Source organism: Alosa pseudoharengus, unplaced genomic scaffold (assembly GCF_046254945.1).
Source record: "Alosa pseudoharengus isolate Yale_2024_CS ecotype anadromous, Long Island Sound unplaced genomic scaffold, YU_APseudo_1.1 YU_APseudo_1.1_scf_40, whole genome shotgun sequence".
Lineage (NCBI taxonomy): Eukaryota > Metazoa > Chordata > Actinopteri > Clupeiformes > Clupeidae > Alosa > Alosa pseudoharengus.
This window is the reverse complement of record NW_027468775.1, coordinates 343,383-365,611: the sequence shown is the minus strand read 5'-3', so window position 1 is coordinate 365,611 and position 22,229 is coordinate 343,383. Positions and strand designations below refer to the sequence as shown.

The 22,229-nt window shown below is 38.3% G+C and overlaps 1 protein-coding gene across 2 annotated transcripts in view; it reads right to left on the bottom strand.

Moving 5' to 3' along the window:
* The window catches only part of LOC143103440 (uncharacterized), a 74,770-nt gene extending 53,221 nt beyond the window's left edge, over positions 1 to 21,549 (bottom strand). For both annotated transcript variants that reach the window (XM_076267219.1, XM_076267220.1), the window contains exons 1-4: positions 21,454 to 21,549; positions 10,991 to 11,062; positions 10,029 to 10,111; positions 5,818 to 6,492 (exon numbers count right to left, since the gene is read on the bottom strand). In XM_076267219.1, the coding sequence (XP_076123334.1) occupies positions 5,818 to 6,492; positions 10,029 to 10,059 (706 nt within the window). In that variant the 5' untranslated portion in view covers positions 10,060 to 10,111; positions 10,991 to 11,062; positions 21,454 to 21,549. The remainder of the gene's footprint in view (positions 1 to 5,817; positions 6,493 to 10,028; positions 10,112 to 10,990; positions 11,063 to 21,453) is intronic.
* Between the last annotated feature and the right edge of the window lie 680 nt (positions 21,550 to 22,229).

The following is a 22,229-nucleotide window of genomic DNA, read 5'->3' as shown; positions in this document are numbered from 1 at the left end:
TTTTATGATGTAACCTTTGCAGATAATTTCTCATCTTTTGCTACTGGGAATGTCCAACCATTCCAGGTTAAACAAATACAAGTCGAATGTAGGCTAGTTTGCCTCCCAGTGTTAAACTCAGTGATTACAAATACTTCACAACTTGTATAGTAAAGTGACATTCAATGTAGACTTCATAAGATATTCATGAAATATTTACAAAAACGGCAATGCTGCTTTGCGATTGATGGACTTTTATTTTGACAATTTTTCGTCGTTCTGTCTTCCACATTCATGAAAGTTTTGGTATGAATGTTGAGTCATGTCTCATGAAACAGTCATGAATGCTTTATGTGCAGTTTATGAAAGCTGCTATGAATGTGTTTTGAACTCACCCGTCAAGTAAAGTGTTACCGATAGGTTTTGTGACACTTGTTTGATGTGAAATTCATGTACTTGTGATTTTCATGTTTTGAAAAATTTTCATCAGTAAAAGCATAATTTACTGTGAATAATGCATTTATTCATTGAATTCTAGCCTATAAAAATTAACATTTCTAATAAACACAGTTGGTACAATCTCAACCAATGAAGTAGGCAGTAGGCACACAAGTATACAAGTACATAAAGTTAAGGTCTTGAGAAAAAAAGTTTTTAAAAAGTCTGGAAAAAGTCTGGAATTTTAATTTGGAAAAAGAGCAAGCACCCTGCATAGGCTACGCCAGTCGTTACTTTTATAATCATGGGTCAGTGCCATGGGCAAACGAAATGTAGCTGAATTCATAAATGACAAAGCCATGAGAAAGGTGATTTTCTTACGTTTCAACAACAAAGAAGCCGATCTGCCATCATTGTGAGAAGTTCCCAAATTTGTCGCTAATCGCTAAAAAGGTTTTCTATCGCTGGGGATGGCCAAACGTCGCTAAATAGGTAACGCTGACAATACAGGAGAACTAGTTTAGCGCTTCAGATCCCTGTTCCAAGATGGCTGCGGTGTTGACGCATGCTGAGAAGCAGAAGGCGACATCTAGTGTATATATCTATGATGGCATGCTAACAAGACATCCACATCCACATGAAGTTAACGTTAGCCAACCACTAACGTCATGTAAACCACACAATAACAATAAGGCATGTTTGTGATAGGCCTATTTGACAGAGTAAGCATATTAGCAGAGAGGTTTTATTTTAAATAGTAGAATTGTCAAAAAAGTATAATTATTGCAAGTTGCACTACTTTTTGTATTGGTTTTATACAAGATGTTTGTGAAATCTGCACAGTAAAAGTTCTGTATTTTGACTGCAATTGTTTTTGCATTCTGATTAGATTCTTCATTAGAATCATGAGTGGCTCTTTGTAAACAGCATCATTTTCTGGGGCCATGCAAAACTGCATTACCACTAGTGTGGACTTATTCTATCATGACAGTAAAATAGACCATCCTTAGTCAATCTACTGCAGCAATTCCTCTCTCAACCTGTAGAAAATGCTGTGAACATCTGATTATGCATGGGGAGAAAAATACCGTCATATACCGTGAAACTGTAAGAATTTTGAAAATACCATGATATACATTTTTGGTCATACCGCCCAGCACTATAGTTATGTATCATCTGCTAAACACAGTACTGAGCCTTGAGGCACTTTTACCATAATCTGGGTAGATGGTTTATTATGGACCTGTACAAATTGTTGACGGATAGGAAGGTATGATCTAAACCAAGCGAGTGCTGAGTCTTTGATGCCTATCAAATTTTCAAGCCTAAGTAGTATGTCATGGTCTATGGTGTCAAAGGCAGCGCTGAGGTCCAGGAGGACCAGTATCGATACAAGGCTAGGTTTTTTGAGGGAGGGCTTTACAGATGTCTTAAACGACTGCGGTACATGCCCTGATAGAATTATTTATAATCTAGAGCAAAACATTATCCAGGAAGGGGAGACCAGTCTTAAGAAGGTGAGTACAAATAGGGTTTAGACAAGTTGTAGATTTTGATGAGGAAATTGTGGAGGTGAGATCTAATATGTTGTGTATATGTAAATGAATTAAATGTTGTTTGAGGTCTCATCTGTGATAATGTGATTTTGCTATCTTTCAGCAATGGAGTATGTGTATTTGGTGAAACTGATTGGTTATTGATCTTATCTCTAAATGTTTGACATACAATCATAATACTGACATACAATCATACTGTTGAAAATAAGAAAATAACTGTTTTGTGAACTTTATTCAACATAGCCATTGATTTAGGCGAAATTCATGGTGTTAATTATAGTGAAATATGCAATTTCACAAAAATAGGGTTAAAACCATAAATTATATACATAGACGCCGCATTGGCTGCTGGAAACAAGAAATGTGGCCGCCATCTTGGACCGGTCATACTCCTCGTTGCGTTGCAGCAGAAAACACAAGATGACAGCTGTGCAGCATGTTCCTGCTCAAATCGGCGGACCATACTCGGGGGATTAACTTTTCACAAGTAAGATTTAACATTACCGTACTATTGGTTGTATTTTGTATTTTCGAACAATGTGGCCTGTATCATAGCTACATGTATGACCTTTGCAGCATGCCCTGCCCTAATAAAGAAATATTTGGTTAACTGTGAGTGAATCCCGTTTGCAGCCGTAGAAGAAACGCAGGACATTCCGGTTTTCTCCGAGTGCAACGATGATAGACAGACATCATTTGGACAAAATATAAAGCATATTAACCTCCGTTGCTCAGCCAAATGCCTTACTGTTACGTCCTGTTATCACAGAGTTACAGGCGATAAACGATTTTTGATGGTCACAAGTTTACTTCATTAGCAGTGTATTTTTTTGATTATTAAAGAGTGTTTTTCATTTAAAGGTTTGACTTCATGCTTATTCAGTAGAGCATTTAGTGCTCTCTCCAATCCCAGACGTTCACATTGCATGTTTGTTTGTAATGGATGCAACCGCGAGATACGCGCTTGACGGCAATGAGTTGTTAACAGACATGAACCAAAACATATAGCCCAGCAGCAATCTATCTAAAATAACACATACTTGAAGTACCATTCATGATATGTTGTCAAATATTGAAGTCGTGGTAAGTTTACATAATTTAAGCTGTAGGATGTTTCATTCGTCACCCATGCTGTTTCATTTGTCCCAGCCAGGAGGGACGAATGAAACAAAACACACGTTCGACTTCTCCTTACATAACTCTTGAACGGTTTTGTTTAGAGATATACATGCAACTGTATTTGACAAAGGACAAAATATTAACTTTCAGTGTTTTACGATGTCTTTGTAAATTACGTTTAATTAAAAAGTGTTTCACTCGTCCCGGTTCTCCCCTATGGTCTTGCTCATAGGCACCGATACCAACCGAGGTGAAGTTAGTTTGATATTTGATATTCGGATATTCGACAGATATTCAATTTTCTTTTTAATGTGGCCGGTTTCACCCCGTGTTTGCAGACAATGTACAAACAGATGACCTGTCTACTTGCTCCCAGCCGACCTACTTAGGGACCGTCTATAAAGTACCTTCTGAATTACTTTCATAGTCTTTTTTGTCAATAGCTTTGACATCATGTGACCTAGTGACTACAAACGAATGCAGAATAGTTATCCTATATGGGACTCATCAGACACACCTCTTTTTATAGTCACTGTATGCACACTGTATTTTATATGAATATTTTAAAGAAAATACATTATTTCCCATAAGGAATGGTCTCCTTTTTTTCAATACCTCCCAAGTCATGTGACCTAGGGACTCCAAACCAATGCAGAATAGTTATCCTATATTGGACGCATCAGACACACCTCTTTTTATGGTGACTCTGTGCACGCTGTATTTTATATGAATTTTTAAAAGAAAATACATTATTTCATATAAGAAACAGACTCCTTTTTTCAATACCTCCCAAGCCATATGACCTAGTGACTCCAAACCAATGCAGAATAGTAATCCTATATGGGACTCATCAGACACACCTCCTCTTATAGCCACTGTATGCACACTGTATTTTATATGAATATTTTGTAAAGAAAATACATTATTTCTTATATGAATGGTCCTCTTTTTTTCAATACCTCCCAAGTCATGTGACCTAGTGACTCCAAACCAATGCAGAATATGTGGATGCAATTGGGAATGTCTTCTATGTCATTAGTTAAAATAAATGTTAAAAAAACAACTCAAATGAAATCATCAAAGTCAAATCAAATTCTTGGATCATAGAAGAGGTAAATGTCTTGCAATTTTATTAATTTCTATGATTTTGGTAGCACTACTTAAACTAAGCCCACAAGCTAGCAAACATAAGCTTGACATAAACATGACATAAGCTAAAAGGACATATCCAGGTAAACGTTTGCCAATGGGTTGCATAGCCTACTCAAATGTCAGTAAACCAAGTAGACCTTAATTAACTTACTTTCATAGCCTAGGTAGGTTAGCAACACCAGGTTGAGATATGCAAGTAAGCAGATCGTTAACGTTAGCCTTCTATTTATTGTCATCAAAACTGCAGAGGAACGAACACTTCAGTCTTTGGTGTCATATGCAGAAGGTGCAGAAGTAAGTGTGCCATCTGGCTCAATATTCTGCGCGAGGGACTGCTGTGGTAGGTGAAATTTCACGGTGAAACTACGATGATTGGTCAAATTTGCGAAAAAGTTGCGGTGTTTGGACAAAATTGCGAGAACGAAGTGACGAAAACAATCGTCTTAGTGAAAAGCTGTGCATAGGCTACTTTGTAAAAGAGAGAATACGCTCATCCCTATACATAACGCAAGGGGTTATTAATGTAATTATAGTTCGCCTTTTATTTGTGGATTTATTTAATGTAGCCTAGACTATTTAGTGTTATTTCTTCCCAAAGCTCATAAAATAAATTTGGGTCGCACATAAATTGACAGGGTCGGTCGGAAACCGGAACCCAAGAATTGTTTTTTTTATGCCCAATGGTGATATTTCACACGCATTATAGCGACCCCCACTCACCGGGGTTAGGTGGAAGGTGTTAATAGACGATTGGCGTAGCCTACAGTGGACTAGGGCTGTCAAAATTCCTCTAAAATAAACACATTCGAATATATTGGAATAATTTGCACATTATGTCAGTGACGCGCATCTTTCATCTGTTTTTAACTTTTTGGAAACTTTTGAATTAACTGAAAGGAGATAAATATTTTTTGTTAGTTTTGGAAGTTTATTTTTACATAGCCTACAATGGCCAGTTCCCACAAAGCCGAAAGTACTCCTTTTGAAACAATGAGTGAGCAGGCCGCACGTTTATATGGTTATATTGCTTGACGGGGGATCCCAAGCAGCTTTCAGCCATAAGGCTACTTTGAGAACATTTCCTAATTCACCCGACACTGATATTCAAAATGTTGAAAACTATTTCGGCATAGCCTATAAGCAGTTTAATTAAATGTAATGTTAGTTGTAAACAAACGGGCTACTTGGTGAGGCTTGGCCTCACAGATGCGCTCGTGCCTTAGATTGCAAGAACAATCTTCACGATATAGGCCTATTAACTGACCGCCCGATTCACGTTGGCTGGTATGACCAACGCATGTTAATGTTTTCTCCAGTGTAACATGCTCTATAAGCATTTCAAGTTTCACATAGCAGTCACATACCTTGAAAATTAACTTGGAAAGCGTGAAAGCGGTGAGAAAAAATACACCCATTGGTTTCGTGTAGACGTGGCCTATTAATGTGTTTAAGGTAGTGGTATGTCAATTACATTATAAGGGCCACTGTCCCTGGAGTAACTCGGGGTTAGGTGCCTCGCTCAGTGGCACAGCGGTGAAAGCCGGGAATTGAATTATTGCATAATTTCACTTACCGTGTCTCTCTGCTTTTTTTCTTCTCTCCTCTGCTCTCCTCTCTTCTTCTGCTCTCTTCTCTTCAACCTTCTGTAATATTTCTCTGTTTATTTCATAGTGACGGCCACTGTTTCCTGCCGCCATCTCTTCTATCTTATCCATTAACTCTGATATTTGCATATCATTCTTGCTCTTGATGTTGAGGACATGATATCTGTTCTCACATCTCTCTACAAGCTGCTGGAGCATTTTCCCTTTAATCTCAAAGGCTTTCTCTTCCGCAGGAGTCTCCTGAATGAACAGAACTAGAGAGTGTTTCCAGGCTTCATGGCCCAGAAGACTCAGGTGGTTTGATGTGGCGTTTCTCTCTGCCTCTGTGAAAGTCATGTTCTCATGGATGACCAGCAGAAAAGCATGAGGTCCTGGAGGACACAGAGTCACACTGAGAACAATCTCCTGTTTCAGGAGGTTAGGAGAATCATCACAAAAGTAACCACTATATTTCGTCCATCCTGGAGTGTCCACCACAGTGACCTGTCTCCCTGCTACTTCTCCCTGTCTCTTCGCACACTGCAGTGTTCTCACATCAGGGTCAAACTCCTCTCTGCCCAGGATGGTGTTTCCTGCTGAACACATCCTAGCTTCTCTGTTCCCCAGCAGCACAATTCTCAAGTCTGAGAGATTGGGGATATCACCTGGTCATGAGACAACACAGTCCGATCACTCATGAACAGCTGAACTTTCCAGACACTTCCCAATAAGTAGTTTATAGTTTTCACCAAATAATTCAGTAATGCTTTAGAATAACATGTGCTTATTAGGTATTAACAGTGCATAATAAGCAGTTAACAATTCATTACTTGTAATAACTTGGACTGATCTTACACTGTTAATATATCCATAACAGCTAAGGATGACGGAGACCACTTTCACACGTCTGCATCTCTTTATTGGAACTCTCCGACTGCTAATGTAGTCAACATCCGGGGATTACAGCATGACTTAAGTCACCACTAGATGGCACTGTTTAACTACAAATAATATAAAATGGTGCAGCTTAACAGTTATAGTATCAATATACTACATTACTAACAGTTAGTTAACTGTTGTCATCCTTTAATAACATTAACTAACGGTTAACATGCAGCTTGTAAGTGTTAATAAGCAGCGTTCAAGCATATTTGTTAACAGTTAACATGCAGCTTGTAAGTGTTAACAAGCAGCTTGTTAATGCTTGTTAATGGTGTATAAGACAAAGAGGTGGATAAGTAATACACTTATAAGACCTTTCTTACCTATATGCATTTGTCATGTATACAGACCTTACTGTCCTGTATTTGACCCTAGGCAGATGGGTCAGGCCCTTGAGTCGTGGATCTGCTCGAGGTTTCTTCCTATATGTATCTCCAATTCTAGGGAGTTTTTCCTCGCCCCTGTTACCCATGGGCCTTCTTTTCTTTTCTTCCTTTCTTTTCTTTTCTTTTTTCTCTGATTGTCTACACTCTGTAAAGCGCCATGATACATGTGTAATGTTTTGGCGCTCTATAAGCACAATAAATTGAATTGAAATATTTGCAGTAAATTTTGCAGCCCCCCAATCTAAAGCGAGGACCATGTAGCCTATAGTTCTAAGCCAAACCTTCTATCTCTATATATGTACTGAAACTATCTATCTAGCTCGGTTAAGCTGTGAGAAATGCACCTTCAAAATTGCTGCTGCGAGCAGGATTTGAACCGCGGACTCCTGCGTCAAAGAGTGCACTGTTACATACTGAGCTACATTCCTGTCTATGACATTAATAAATGTGTTCATGTTGATCCTATATTCTGTTAATGTTCATACCAGTTATGCCTTTTACAATGTTTCTGATGGAAAAGTGGTGTTTAATTTCCATAATCTTTGTTCAGTGAACGCATAAAACAGTCAGTTTGTCAGCAGTCTAAAGATATTATGCCAGCTTTGTATCAAAGATTCTAGAACAGAGCTTTGTATATACCTTTATATGGCTCTGATAGTGTATATAGTTACCTAGCAACCGAGGGTTAAAGACAAGGAGCCTCTGGCTGTCGACAGTTTTGAACAAGCACACAGATGAAGTTGAGCGAGCGCCACAGAGATCTCCTGAGTGAGCAGAGGAACAGTTTATGTGAGCACGTACAGTGAAACTGAAAGAAAGGGGGCTGATGTTGCACATACATATTGATATTAGCAAACAGGCAAAGACATTTGTGGAGCACAACATAGATTCCTGTTTGCTCAACTACAAGTTGTTTTGTGCTCAAGTTTCATTTTTCCTCAAAATATAATTTGTGTGCCCGCTCAAAATATTTTTCTGCGCTCAAATTGTGCTACTGCTCGCTCATAAAAGTGGAACAAATGTAACTCCATACTACTTATCCACCTCTTTGTCTTATACACTATTAACAAGCTGCTTGTTAACATTTACAAGCTGCATGTTAACTGTTAACAAATATGCTTGTAAGTAACTTAAAAGGCTGCTTATTAACACTTACAAGCGGCATGTTAACCGCAGTGTTGGGAGTAATGCGTTACAAAGTAACGCGTTACTGTAATTCCACTAGGCTACTTTTAGTGGTAACGAGCATGTAACGAAGTATTTTTGTAAATCCAGTAATGCAATTACAATTACTGAAATTTCAACGAGTTAGTTACTTGCGTTACTCTGTTGATCTTGAATGAACGACTGCAGACAAGATGCACATTTGCTGCTTTGTCTCCCGACCTTAGCTGTGTTTCCAGCGATTGTGTTTCATGTTTAGATTGCAGATGCATTCTTTACAGTTAATAGGAGCCTCCTCACATTCCTCCTTATTTCGGATTTATGCTAAAACACACAAGAGTGCATTACGCTACAATTTAAATGGGCATCTTAAAAGCCTTTTCCCTTACGTTTCCATCTCGTAAGCTCCACTACAGTAAAAGCGCATTGTTGTTTATCTCTGCTCTTTTTCGCCTATTGCGCAAAAGCCTCGTTATATCAATTTCTCATTCTTACAACATAGCCACGCCACAACACCAATAGGCTACGGTAGCCTATATATAGCCTTGGCACAAGCAAGCACACGTTTAACTCGAGAGGAAAATGCAGATTTCACTTACCAGATAAAGAAACCTCCAAATAGCCTACTGTACGTAACAGCGACTTGAGTTATTTGCACAGTAGGCTATGTTTACATCGGAATTGACGTCCATGGTGTTATGGATTAATTTGTCTGCGACGGAGCATGCAACTTCTCTCTGGAACACCTTATCAGCTGAAGAGTAACCTTCTGCATAGTGCGCGACAATCCCAAACTCTCGGATGCATTAGAACTTATTTCGGTAGGTCAGCACTTGTGCAGCGCAGGCTTTTCCCAAACTGGTGGTGCTTAAAATGCTATATAATACAACTGTGTTCAAAGCAGGATGAGGATAACCTAAGGTTATGTGTGTGTGAGCAGACAATAACTGCTTTGAAAATAGGCCATTTAACATTGTTTCACATTACATCCCATTGAACGAATTCCATGTAGCCTACAGAAGGATTGCAATAATAATGATAATAATAACTTATTACTATATTGCAGAATTCAGTGTCAGTGCACCACCATGCATACTAGTAGAAGGCAAGCAGTAGGCAGTGTACTGTACATATCTATCAAACCACCTAGATGGTAAGGGTGGCGCAAAACAAGGTCAGGGAGGCCTTCATGCATTGTAGAATGTTTTGTGGTCGGAAAAAGTTTGAGAACTCATGCACAAGGCTATTGATTTGAAGGCCCGTTGAAACTACAATAAATAGGTCCAAAAATTAGGTTTATTGTGTGTGTGACTGTTCAGTACTGTTCATATTGACATTTTAAAAGCAGACTTAAAAGTAACTCAAAAGTTACTTTCTCTAGTAACTAATTACTTTTGATATACAGTAATTGGTAACATAATTTAATTACTTTTGAAAGAAGTAACTAGTAACTGTAACTAATTACTAATTTTCAGTAACTTGCCCAACACTGGTTAACCGTTAGTTAATGTTATTAAAGGTTAACAACAGTTAACTAACTGTTAGTAATTAATTGTTAACTGCTTATTATGCACTGTTAATACCTAATAAGCACGTTATTCTAAAGCGTTACCCTCCTAATCATTATACATTCATGTTATATAGTGTATTATAATGTAATGATATATTGTATTAAAAATGAGAGAAAAAAGAGAGGTTGATATACTCACCTCTGGAGGGCTGTAGTCCTTCAGCTGCCATCTTGCTTACTTGAGTTTCATTGGACTTTCTACATCAGCATCAATATTCCACTCTACCAGAAACATAGCAATTGATTCATGTTCTAAACATGACTGGACTCATGAAAATGAAAGCAATCATTACTACCAGCATTAATACACACTGACCATTAGGGTATCAGAGTGATGAACATGTTCCATTAGGGTATCAGAGTGATGGACATGTTCCATCAGGGTATCAGAGTGATGGACATGTTCCATTAGGGCATGAGAGTGATGGACATGTTCCATTAGGGTATCAGAGTGATGGACATGTTCCATTAGGGTATCAGATTCATGTTCTAAACATGACTGGACCCAATATGTTCCATTAGGGTATCAGAGTGATGGACATGTTCCATTAGGGCATCGGTTCCCAAACTTTTCCCCCTGCGTACCACCGCCTACATTCCGACTCGGCTCGCGTACCCCCCATGTAGGATGTATTCGTTTCGACAACATTAGGCTATACAGCCTAAGGCTAAACTTAGGCTACCTTTAGTTTGTTAAATGTAAAGCCTAGCTTAATGCTACCATCCAACGCATTCAAAAGTAACGCATTCTATAGCTATTCCAGGTGTCATGTTGAATAAGCTGCCCTTTTTTTGATGAGCACATACAGAGTTTATAAATTATATCCTTTAATTTCATGTTTCCATATCATTATGACCTGATTCGAAATTATGTATTTTTTCATTAATTAATTACAAAAGATTTAACATTTTCATTTTACACCTGTCCGCCATAGCCCTTTTCATCTCGCGTACCCCCTAGAAGCAGCTCGCGTACCACCGGGGGTACGCGTACCACAGTGTGGGAATCCCTGCATTAGGGCATCAGAGTGATGGACATGTTCCATTAGGGTATCAATGTGATGGACATGTTCCATTAGGGTATCAGAGTGATGGACTCACCAGTAGATGATCCCCCTGCAGCCATCTCTTCAGTTTTACTCAGATCACTCAGATGTCTTGACCGCATTCACACTGAAAGAGGACAACATGGTGTGTAATGGTGTTTTATAGTTATGGGTACCGTTTGTCACAAGTTTTAAAATGGCAAATTCAAAAGTGGTGCCTCCCATACCCCCTACTACCCTCCCTCATAGCTGCAGACAGGTTGCAGTAAATATTTTACACTTATTCATTTAGCATACTTACAAAATGAGGGTTAACATTGACAACATTGTTTATGACACGTTCATGACAGTGTTCTCTCACTCTTATGTCGACACTGTCAAGTAAAGTGTTACCGAATTAATACTGCATCATTGATTACCATTACTAGAGGATGAGAGTGCAGACGTTATAATTACTTATCAAAGAGTAGTAGGAAACAGTGGTAGAAGAAGGAAGTATCAGCCAACTACAGAAAGCATACTTTCTAATATTCCTAGAAATGGTGGGTTTACGAGAAAAGCACATAGGTAAGTCTCTTTGTAGTACTAACAACAATACCAACTAGATTGTTTTTATCTTCATATATGATTAATGACATTTGGTTAGATAAGCAGTTTTTGCAGTGTTCATATTTTACAACCCCAAATCAGAAAAAGTTGGGACGCAAATAAAAACAGAATGTGATGAAAATGTGAACTATTTCATGCAGAATATATGTTCATTTTCAATTTGGGGGCAGCCGTGGCCTGGTTAGCGCTTCGGACTTGTGACCGGAGGGTTGCCGGTTCAAACCCCGACCAGTAGGCACGGCTGAAGTGCCCTTGAGCAAGGCACCTAACCCCTCACTGCTCCCCGAGCGCCGCTGTTGTTGCAGGCAGCTCACTGCGCCGGGATTAGTGTGTGCTTCACCTCACTGTGTGTTCACTGTGTGCTGAGTGTGTTTCACTAATTCACGGATTGGGATAAATGCAGAGACCAAATTTCCCTCACGGGATCAAAAGAGTATATACTGTATACTTATACTATACTGATGCCAGCAACATGTTTCAAAAAAAGTTGGGACAAGGAATGTTTACCACTGTGCTGCGTCATCTATTATTGATATACCTCATTTAATTCTGTAAACGTTTAGGAACTGAGGAGACCAGTTGCTAGAGTTTTAAGAATGAAATGTTGTCCCAGTACTCCCCGATATGGGATTTCAGTTGCTCAACAATATGGGGTATTCTTAGTCATGTTTTTCATTCTATTATGCAGCTAATTTGACAAATCTGGACTGCAGACAGGCCACTTTAGTACCTGGACTCACTTTAGCACCTGGATAAATACTGTTTAAATATGTGCAGAATTCATTTTGCCATTGTTTTCTTGAAACAGTCAAGGTCGTCCCTGGAAAAGACATTGCCTGGATGGTCATCCCTGGATAGTATATGTTGCTCACAACCTGTATCCATCATTCAGAATTGATTGTGTTTGCCAAATGTGCAACATGCCCTCCACACCGTCATAAATGTTGGGTTTTGAACTGAGCAGTAAAACAAGTTAGATAGGTTGGATTGGATAGGCCCTTTTCTCTTTAGCCTACATGAGTCCATGATAAATGAAAAATGAAAAAAAATGAAAAATGAAAAATAATGGCAAATTTTGATTGGTCTAACCACAGCAGGCCCGGAGTGGGTAATCGGGTGAATTCCCGGTGTGCCGCTTCACTTCTGGGCCGGTCGAGGGAAAAATATTGACATTTGCCACGTTAATCTATCTTCTCTTAAAATTGGCTACACATGTTCGCATTCTATGCCTAACACCGCAGCCTCTGCATGGGTTGTTCTCCCCTCCCAAGAAGAGTTAATTGGTTGGGTCCATATAGCCCGTCTTTTCTAAAAGGTTTTCTCAGATACCAGCCGGGCCGGCCCTATAGTGATACGCGTCAGGGAGGATGGATGGTAGAAAGAGGCCATGAGGGACTGAAAAGGCCAGGTAAATAAGTATTTCTTTTTTTTTCACCAAGTATTGAAGGAAAATGCTGCCAAATATGCCAAGCTTCCAGATTTTTCATGATTATAGCGGCGTAATTATTGGGCTAATACTGGACGTTGTAGCGTTGTCAACCTATTCGCAAACAACATATTAAATTAATTAAAATATTAGCCTTTTTGTATCATCCAATATGGCGATTCATAGACTTTGCAAATATTATGCAAATATTGATAACAAAACTCAAGCTTGATCAGTGCATGCAGTAGCCTAGACCGAAAACAAAAGTAGCCTCTAAGCAGCAGATCAGCAGTCCCCAGCTGAAAATGATGAGCCCGAAATTAGCTATGACTACAGGGACAAGTAGAAAGGTTATTAGAGTTAACCATATGATTTAAAGTTATTTTATGTAAGAAAGAACAGTAGGCTATGACAGATCAACCTATATACCTATAGCAAATTATAATAGAGCTATTCGGAATGAGAGAAGGAACCACTTCTCTAAGGTAATTGCTGAAAACAGTGGAAACTCTAGGGTGTTGTTCTCTACCATTGATAGGCTATTGCATCAAACACCTTTTGATACACTCAGTCAGGCATCCTCTCTAAGATGCGAAGAATTTGCAGACTTCTTCGAAAACAAAGTAATTTCTATAAGGGAGGCTATTGGTAATACAAGTAATATGTTTGATAGTACACCCAAAAACAGCCCCCCAAAATTAAGGTCCTTTAGCACTATTACTCAATCTGAGCTTGGTAAAATTATAACTCAAACCGGCTCCTCAACATGTGTTTTAGATCCAATCCCTACTAGATTCCTCAAAAAACTATATGATAGCTTAGCTCCCTTTATTCTCAAGGTAATAAATACCTCATTAGAAACAGGTATATTTCCAACTGCTTTTAAAACCGCTGTTGTGAAACCTTTACTTAAAAAGTCAAATCTTGACCATACCAATCTGAGCAACTACAGGCCTATATCAAATCTACCGTTCCTGAGCAAAGTACTTGAAAAAGTTGTTTGTAATCAGTTAAATACCTTCCTCAACGAAAACAGTATCCTTGAAAAATTCCAATCAGGTTTTAGATCAAATCACAGCACAGAAACGGCTCTAGTAAAAATAGTCAATGATCTCAGACTGGCTACTGACTCAAACAAAGTCTCAATCCTTATTCTTCTGGATTTGAGTGCGGCATTTGACACCATTGATCATAGCATCCTAATTCACCGCCTTGCGAAGTGGGTGGGTCTCTCTGATAATGCTCTAAACTGGTTTCAAACCTACATTACTGGCAGAGATTTTTATATCAGTCTAGGAGATCATGTATCTGAAAAACATGACTTGCCTTTTGGTGTGGCCCAGGGGAGCTGCCTTGGTCCCCTGCTATTTTCCCTATATATGCTTCCATTGGGAAATGTCATAAGTCAGCATAATGTAAACTTCCATAGCTACGCAGATGATACCCAATTGTATATTTCTGTGGAGCCAACTAACCCAGATGGCCTTTGCTCCCTCACTGCATGCCTAACCTCCATTAATCAGTGGATGAGCAAAAATTTTCTGAAACTAAATGATGACAAAACAGAGGTACTTTTGGTGGGACCAAAACTAAAGCGAGATATTGTTCTTAGTAATCTGGGGAACTTGGCACACCAGGTCAAACCAAAAGTAACAAGCCTCGGTGTCATCTTAGATGCAGAGTTAAGTTTTAAGCCCCATATCAGTAAAGTTACTCAAACAGCCTATTTCCACTTGAGAAACATTGCCAAAGTGCGGCCCTTTTTAACTCAACAAGATGCAGAAAAACTAATTCACGCCTTTATCACTAGCAGGTTAGACTACTGCAATGCACTTTTCACTGGTCTTCCCAAAAAACATCTAAAGAAATTGGCACTCATACAGAACTCTGCGGCTAGACTTTTAACTAAGACTAAGAAGAGAGAACACATCACCCCTGTGTTGGCTGAACTGCACTGGCTCCCTATTTCCTATAGAATTGATTTTAAGGTTATGTTAATTACTTACAAAGCTCTGAATGGCACAGCACCTTCATATATCTCTGAGCTTTTAATATCTTATCAACCACAAAGGAAACTTAGATCATCCAATTCTAATCTTTTAATCGTACCCAAAGTGCTCCACAAACAAAGTGGAGAAGCTGCTTTTATCCATTATGCCCCCAAACTATGGAACACCCTGCCTCTGTACATCAAGCAGGCGAGTTCAGTAAATATTTTTAAAAAAGATCTGAAAACATACCTGTACAGGAAAGCTTTTAGTTAACTCGTCTTATCCTGTAGACTACTTTTTCAGATTATTCTACATCTGCTGCTATTGGAGGGCGCAGCCAGCCAGAAGCAGATGGGCTCCCCCTATTAAGTCAGGTTCTGCTCAAGGTTTCTTCCTGGAATATGGGAGTTTTTCCTTGCCACAGTTGCCATATGGCGTGCTTGTGGGGGGTAAGAGGGTTAAGGCTGCCAGTCTTATGACATGTCATTTTCTATATTTTTGATATGTTGCTGAGTGGATCATAAACGGCCCCAGCAATGAAGAAATGTGATTGATAATGACTGACTGACTATTATTTTGTTACATGCTTCAAATGTAAAGCACTTTGAGCTGCATTCTGTGTATGAAAGGTGCTATACAAATAAAGCTTATTATTATTATTATTATTATTATTATATACCTTGTTTGCTCAGAAGTGGTTGTAGTAAAGGAGAAAATCACCAAACAACAACATGATAGCTGACCCATGCAGAAAAAAAAGATGTAAACAATACAGTAGTTAAATATGCCTCTTAGTGGAATTGTGGGATACATTTCAAATGCTTTATTTCTTCTTTCCTGTTTTTTGTTAACGTATATCAACCTATCCTTGTGGAATAGTGAAATATTGGTAGCCTATAATAAAAACTATACAGGATAGTAAGAGCTGTATTTATCAAATTTCCAACGCCACTAAAAAAGTGGGCCAGTCTTGGGCCTGAAACTCCCGGGCTGAAAAGTGGCCCCACTCCGGCCCTGAACCACAGGACTTTTTTCCATGTTACATCCGTCCAATTTAGGCCCAGATAAGACAGTGGTATTTTCTGTATCATGTCTCAATAACATTTTATTTTATTTTACTTCACAATTACATGTTAAAAACCATTATACTGTAAATTACATTGTTTCATCATTTGTGCACACAGGTTTACACAGAGTGATGAATACCCATATATCTTAACTCATTGAGTGCCAAAAACGTAATATTACGTTTTTCCTTCCCATGCGTTGAGTGCCAAAAACGTAATATTACGTTTTTAGCTTTTTTTAAAAAATTACGAAACTAGACACTCTAATACACCTTATATGTGATTTTGGGAACTCTGTGATGAATGGAAATGAAATATATGACGATCGTGAAACTCATGAAAACGCACAATCTGGACATTTTATCTGGACATTTTATCATAACTCGGTTGCACGTCAGGTCAAAACCACCCATACAAAAATGTGATATATGGCAATATATGAACATATATGTCAAAAAACAGGGACTTATAATTTTACTTATATGGACAAATATGCGATTCAAATATTTATGTCAAACATATTCAAAGCTATATGTCCATACATGCATACAAAATATTTTAATTTCCCATATAAGATGCTATATATCTTCATATACTAGATCCAATTATTTGTTTTCCAAATATATGGAGAAGTTTATGTGTGAATATGTGACAGACATATTTGTAGTCTCCATATATGGTGGCATAGCCTACATATCCATACACTAGATTCCATTAGCCTACTTATTTTCCAAATGGAGAACTTAGTGTGAATATATTTGTTTATGTCTTGGCGTCACAGGTATGGTGTCGACTATGCTTCTCAGCATCTTTTGCCTTATGTGTCAATGTTTTGTGTGGAGCGTTTGGGTTGCACCATGTGCATACAAAAATGTGTGAGGCCAAAGCTACTTTAAACATAACGGATGCTTATTGTATCTTGATATGCGCATGCGCACACAGTAATACCCATCCCCCACCCTTGACTGACTTTTGAACACCAACCACGGTGACTTCAACCGTCACTTTTCTGTCCTGTCATGCATCTGACTTTGTAAGCTGTACAAACTCTGCTGTCATCATATCCAAGGTAAGAAGGCCTTTAGTAAACGGGAATTGGTTAGAAAAATATTGTTTTTATAATGTAATGTTAACCAAATCCGTTTGTTAACAGTCTAACCATCATGTTAGAATTAGCTAACGTTAATGTTATCAATTAGCTATCATAACGTTAGCGAGCTAATATTGCTAACGTTAGCGATGTTAGCTATTAATGTTAACTTTTCCATTAACTAACTTTACCATTATGTGGAATATCTAGAATGATAGTTAACATCATATCCAACAACAAGCCTGTCTGAGATGTCGTTATGAATATAAGTTTTAGTTTGAATGAAATATCAGGTGTAAGTAAGTTAGCTAAACTAGCTATCGTAACTCCCCCTATTTCCACCGGTCCCGTATTTCCACCGTCTTGTGTGTATGTGTCACTTAATATCCATTTCTATACAAACCAAGACAGCGGACTCCTATAGAAACGCAACTACCCACACCATAGGTGTATCTAAATTAGCTATGTACCAAAAATGACATTTTACCGTGACTCGAAGAGCTGTAAACATTGTTGAAAGGCTGCGTGTACACAACCGCTTGGAGCTCCAGTGGAATTTTAATTTCACGACGAGAATTCTCGGTCTAACCGTCCATGTGCCGTTGAAACGGTGTAAATAGGCGACCCATCAGGCCAGCACTATAACTCCGAGCGTGGTAAACAAAATCGGATATTTCAGGCAGTAAATGCTCCCGTTAAGAACCAAACCAGATTTTGTTCAAATCTACACACCTATGGCTACTGAAAAATGTAAGGTTCATTTAGTAAATGTTATTTTGAAGTGTTAAAAAACATCGTTGTTTTAGAATTTCTGAACAAAAGTGGTGATAATTGGGGGTGTTACGATATAACTTAGGTTACATTTAAAGTGGCTGCTAATAACCATGCAGGCTAACGTGAACATTAGTAGGCTTAAATGGATCTTTAGTTTGTGAAGGGTAGTGTTAAGCCATCCTTACATCAGAAGACTTTCACAAGATTTGGGGATGATTCTTGAAAGTCTTTTGAGTAAAACTTGAATGGGGGGCATTAGTTAAAAGACTCCCAAAGAAACCCAAATCTTGTCAAAGTATTCTGATGTATGGATCATTAGGCTGCATGTTCTTCATCTCATAGCCCTTATTTAAGCTTACTTGTGCCAAGGCGTGTGTTTATTAAAGATGCATGTGAAGGTATAGTGCTTCAGTGATGGTCTTTCTACCTGGAGAGTGTACTCACTGTTTGTGTGGAAAAACTAAACTTTAATAAAAGGTTAAACAAATATTTTGTGTGTTTTCTTTGGAACATCAACAATGTTATATTTCTGATACATATATTGTGACATATTTCTATAAATGTGACATAGCAGAACATTACATATATTTTGCAATATATTTACCTTATATGAGTGCAAATATATGTCCATAGACATATATTTGCAATATATTGGTATCCCTAGTATGCGTACAAATACATAACTTATCATATATTAACATATATGCAACTGACATATATTTGTAATATATTTGTATATCTGTAAAAATATATGTGACATATATACAAACGGCCAATTTTGCTATATTTTGAAATATATTTGACATGTATGTGTGAGGCATACATTGACATATACATAATATATGTGATTTACATATATTGCCATATATCACATTTTTGTATGGGCAGGCCATTTTCGTGGGTCTATCTAGGTGGCAGTCTCGCCAGCAGTGTTCGAATTACCCCGTCGTTTCCGGGGGGGCCCACTTTGGATGAAATCTATGACAAAATAGAACAAAATAGAACATAACAAAGGCTACTGTCGATTCAACATCCAATAGATTATAATAAGCAGGGTAGCCCGTTTATTAAAATGAAATATATGACATTATGAAATTTAGCCTAATAACAAAGGCTATTGCCAAAAATGAATCTGAGCAGAGCTAATTGTCAAATATTTTACGTGCACAACTGAACATCGCACAACTGAAAAAACTGAAAGTTAACACTGTCAGCTGTCTTTATCACATCTCGGCTAAGCCTACTGGAGATAGTCCCAAAGTGTCCTATTGGTCTCTTTCTGGGCTTTTTTTCCCGTTTTCCACGCAGTTGATGGACGATGTCCAGCCTTGAGCCATGATTTCACGAATGGCTAGGGTTGAACTGGACCAGGGGAGGCGCATTGATGCTCAGAAAAAGAAGCGCATTTAAGCTGCGCTCCCTTAAACGATTTCTGGCTTTGTCATCAATGTCATTAAGCGCAGAGAATCCTCTCTCGCATTCTGCTGAAGTAGGCTAGGTAAAAACGTGTTGCCTGCGATGACGAGTTTCTTCAGGCAGGACCCTTCCCTTGCCCCTTGCATTTTAAAGTCCCGATACTCCTCGACATACATTCCTTTTAACTTTTTCCACTGCTGCTAATTGCTCAATCGCTAACAACGCTCTAGCAAAATTAATAACAACTCGATTCAGAGGAGGGTGAAATCGGACAGGACAGGGGGCTATTATGCAGAGCAGTGCCCCTGCAGTCTGTGGGCGAAATACACATTGCCACCAACGGGGAAAATGTAGATTATCATAGTTACGGGTTGGCAACTTGACAATGAATGAGTGGGCCCCCTCTGACAGTGATTTCGAGCAGAACTAGTAGTGCCCTGGCCAGAACTAAGGGGGCGGGGCACTACCGGGCCCTATGGTAATTCGAACACTGCTCACCAGGTCTCGCTGATCACTTCCTGAATGTTTACACAAGTAAGTAACAGGCAACACTTCATATTTCATGAAAGACGTTATATCTCCATTTCTAGAAAAAAACAGCGATTTTGATGAAAACTAGCCACTGTTTAGCTTGGGATTTCTCAGGAACAGAGGTGTGTAGAAATACACGGTTTGCACCCACCGAGAGCTTAAAGTCTCACCTTTTAATCTACGTGTTCATATAACACAGAATATGCTGTGGCTGTACAAAAATCATCAACAATGGTCTAGATTGCTGGCACTCTAGGACAAAGCTCCCGAAAACAGCTTGGCATTCAATGAGTTAACTTCTAAGAGACTCTGCCTCTCTGGGATGCTCTTTTTCATACCCAATCATGTTGCCAGTTACCCTAAATTAGTTGTGTAACATTCCTCCTTTTGTTTTCTTTATCATTACACAACTTTCCAGCATTTTGTTACCCCGCCCCAACATTGTTGCTGGTATCAAATTCAAAATTAACATATATATTTCCATGAAACAGTCAAATTTGTCATATTCAGCATTTGATACAGTATATTGTCTGTCTTGTTTGCAACTAAATATGAGTTTTGCAGATTATTACATTCTATTTTCATTCACATTTTACACAACGTCCCAACTTTTTCTGATTTGGGGTTGTATAATGACCTGAAGACACTCATCAAGTCAAGGCTGGAGTGCTGTCCTATTTGTTTTGAGCCACTCCACTGTAGCAAGACTACAACAAGTTAAAATGCATCTGCCAGACTACTAATCTAATCAGAACAAAGAGGCATTAGTTTCTGTTTGTCTAAACTGCCCTGGTAACCTGTGAAATAAAACATAGTTTTCAAAATCAAAATATTAATATTTAAACTGCTTTTTAAAGTATTGACCTTTTAGACTGTTGTTTATTATTTGTTTACAATTATTCTTTGTTTTTGCCTTAACCACACAACTAACTTATTTATTAAATATCAAAGATAAATCCATGGAAACACCAATATTTGTATCTACAACAAGTGTATTGCTATAAGTCTGAAACAGAGCTAGAAGGCCCTAAAATAATTATTTCAGTTTTATTTCCATTTAGTTGTTGCAAATTCAATGCCACCCAGATCAAACAGGTGACATAACACACGATCAGAGGTAGATCGAAGGTACAATTGAGTGTCATCTGCATAACAGTGACACCGCAAATTGTATTTCTTAAAGATGGAGTTGAAGGGGGAACATGTACAAAAACTGCAATACAAAATGTTAATTGTACTATGAATTGAAATGATCATATCGTCATTCTAATATTATTGTACCTTTATTAAGAACTACCAGTAGAACTACTAGTGGTGTTTCCTGATTGACATACAACTTTTGTATGTCTTCCTGCTTGAATGAATAGCCGTCGATTGCTTATGCTTATATTGCTTCATGTTTGTACTAGCACTGTGACGTTTTACTGTCTATGGTAGCCTATAAGCACGTTGATGTTTTTTTTAACTGTCATTTTTTTTTAAAAACTATTGACTCATCCTTCCAACCTTTGGTAGCCTAACCGTAAGAACTCTAATTCTAAAATAGCCTAATGTACTTGTCAGTGATATAGTGCAGCCTTCACAACATAGCCTATATAAAATATCTGACCTTACCTTCACTTTATCATTCATTCCTCAGAGTTTCTAATTCCAAAGAAGCGTTAAAAAAAGTCTCACATACACCAGAGTAGCCTACTTCTGTCTGCAGTGCACTCTGTTCCTCTGTTCCAGTAAAGAGGACCAAAACCTGTTTGACAGCATGATGCTGGTTTCATGTTTTGATTGGACGCATTCTTTACAGTCACATCATGATGAGTATGGACATGTTCTGTATCTGCCCTGAACCCCCACATGTCTCAATCACACATTTCTTCCTCAAATACATTCAAATACACACGCACACACACAGGCCAATTCCAATGCTGCAAAATTGCCTAAGCCTAGCTTTGTTTTAAAAAGAAAAAAATGTGCATATTGAGTAGGCTATCATTACATGTAAAGGTAAGGGTGAAATGCAAATATTTTCAGTTTTTTTTTTCGCCTGCTAAAATATAGACAGCAAAGCATTTCCTTACAGTCCATGTATCATTCGTTCATTTGATATTCAATTGAGAATCAAAAGTGAAAAAATGACTTGTTATTTCATTATTTGTTTATGAATGTGATACAAACAAACAAATAACGAATGATAAGCTACACGGACCCCCTTACCAAATAAGTAAAACTTATTGAACTTAATACTTCCAACGGAAGGCTGGCATACGCGGCCTGCGATGCGACAGACGAATGTGACGGTGGAAAACGCAGGGCTCTCAAGTTTTGAGGACAGTCAAAGTTTTGAGGAGTCCTTCAAAGGGGGACCGATTGCGGGAATGGGGGTGTGCATTACT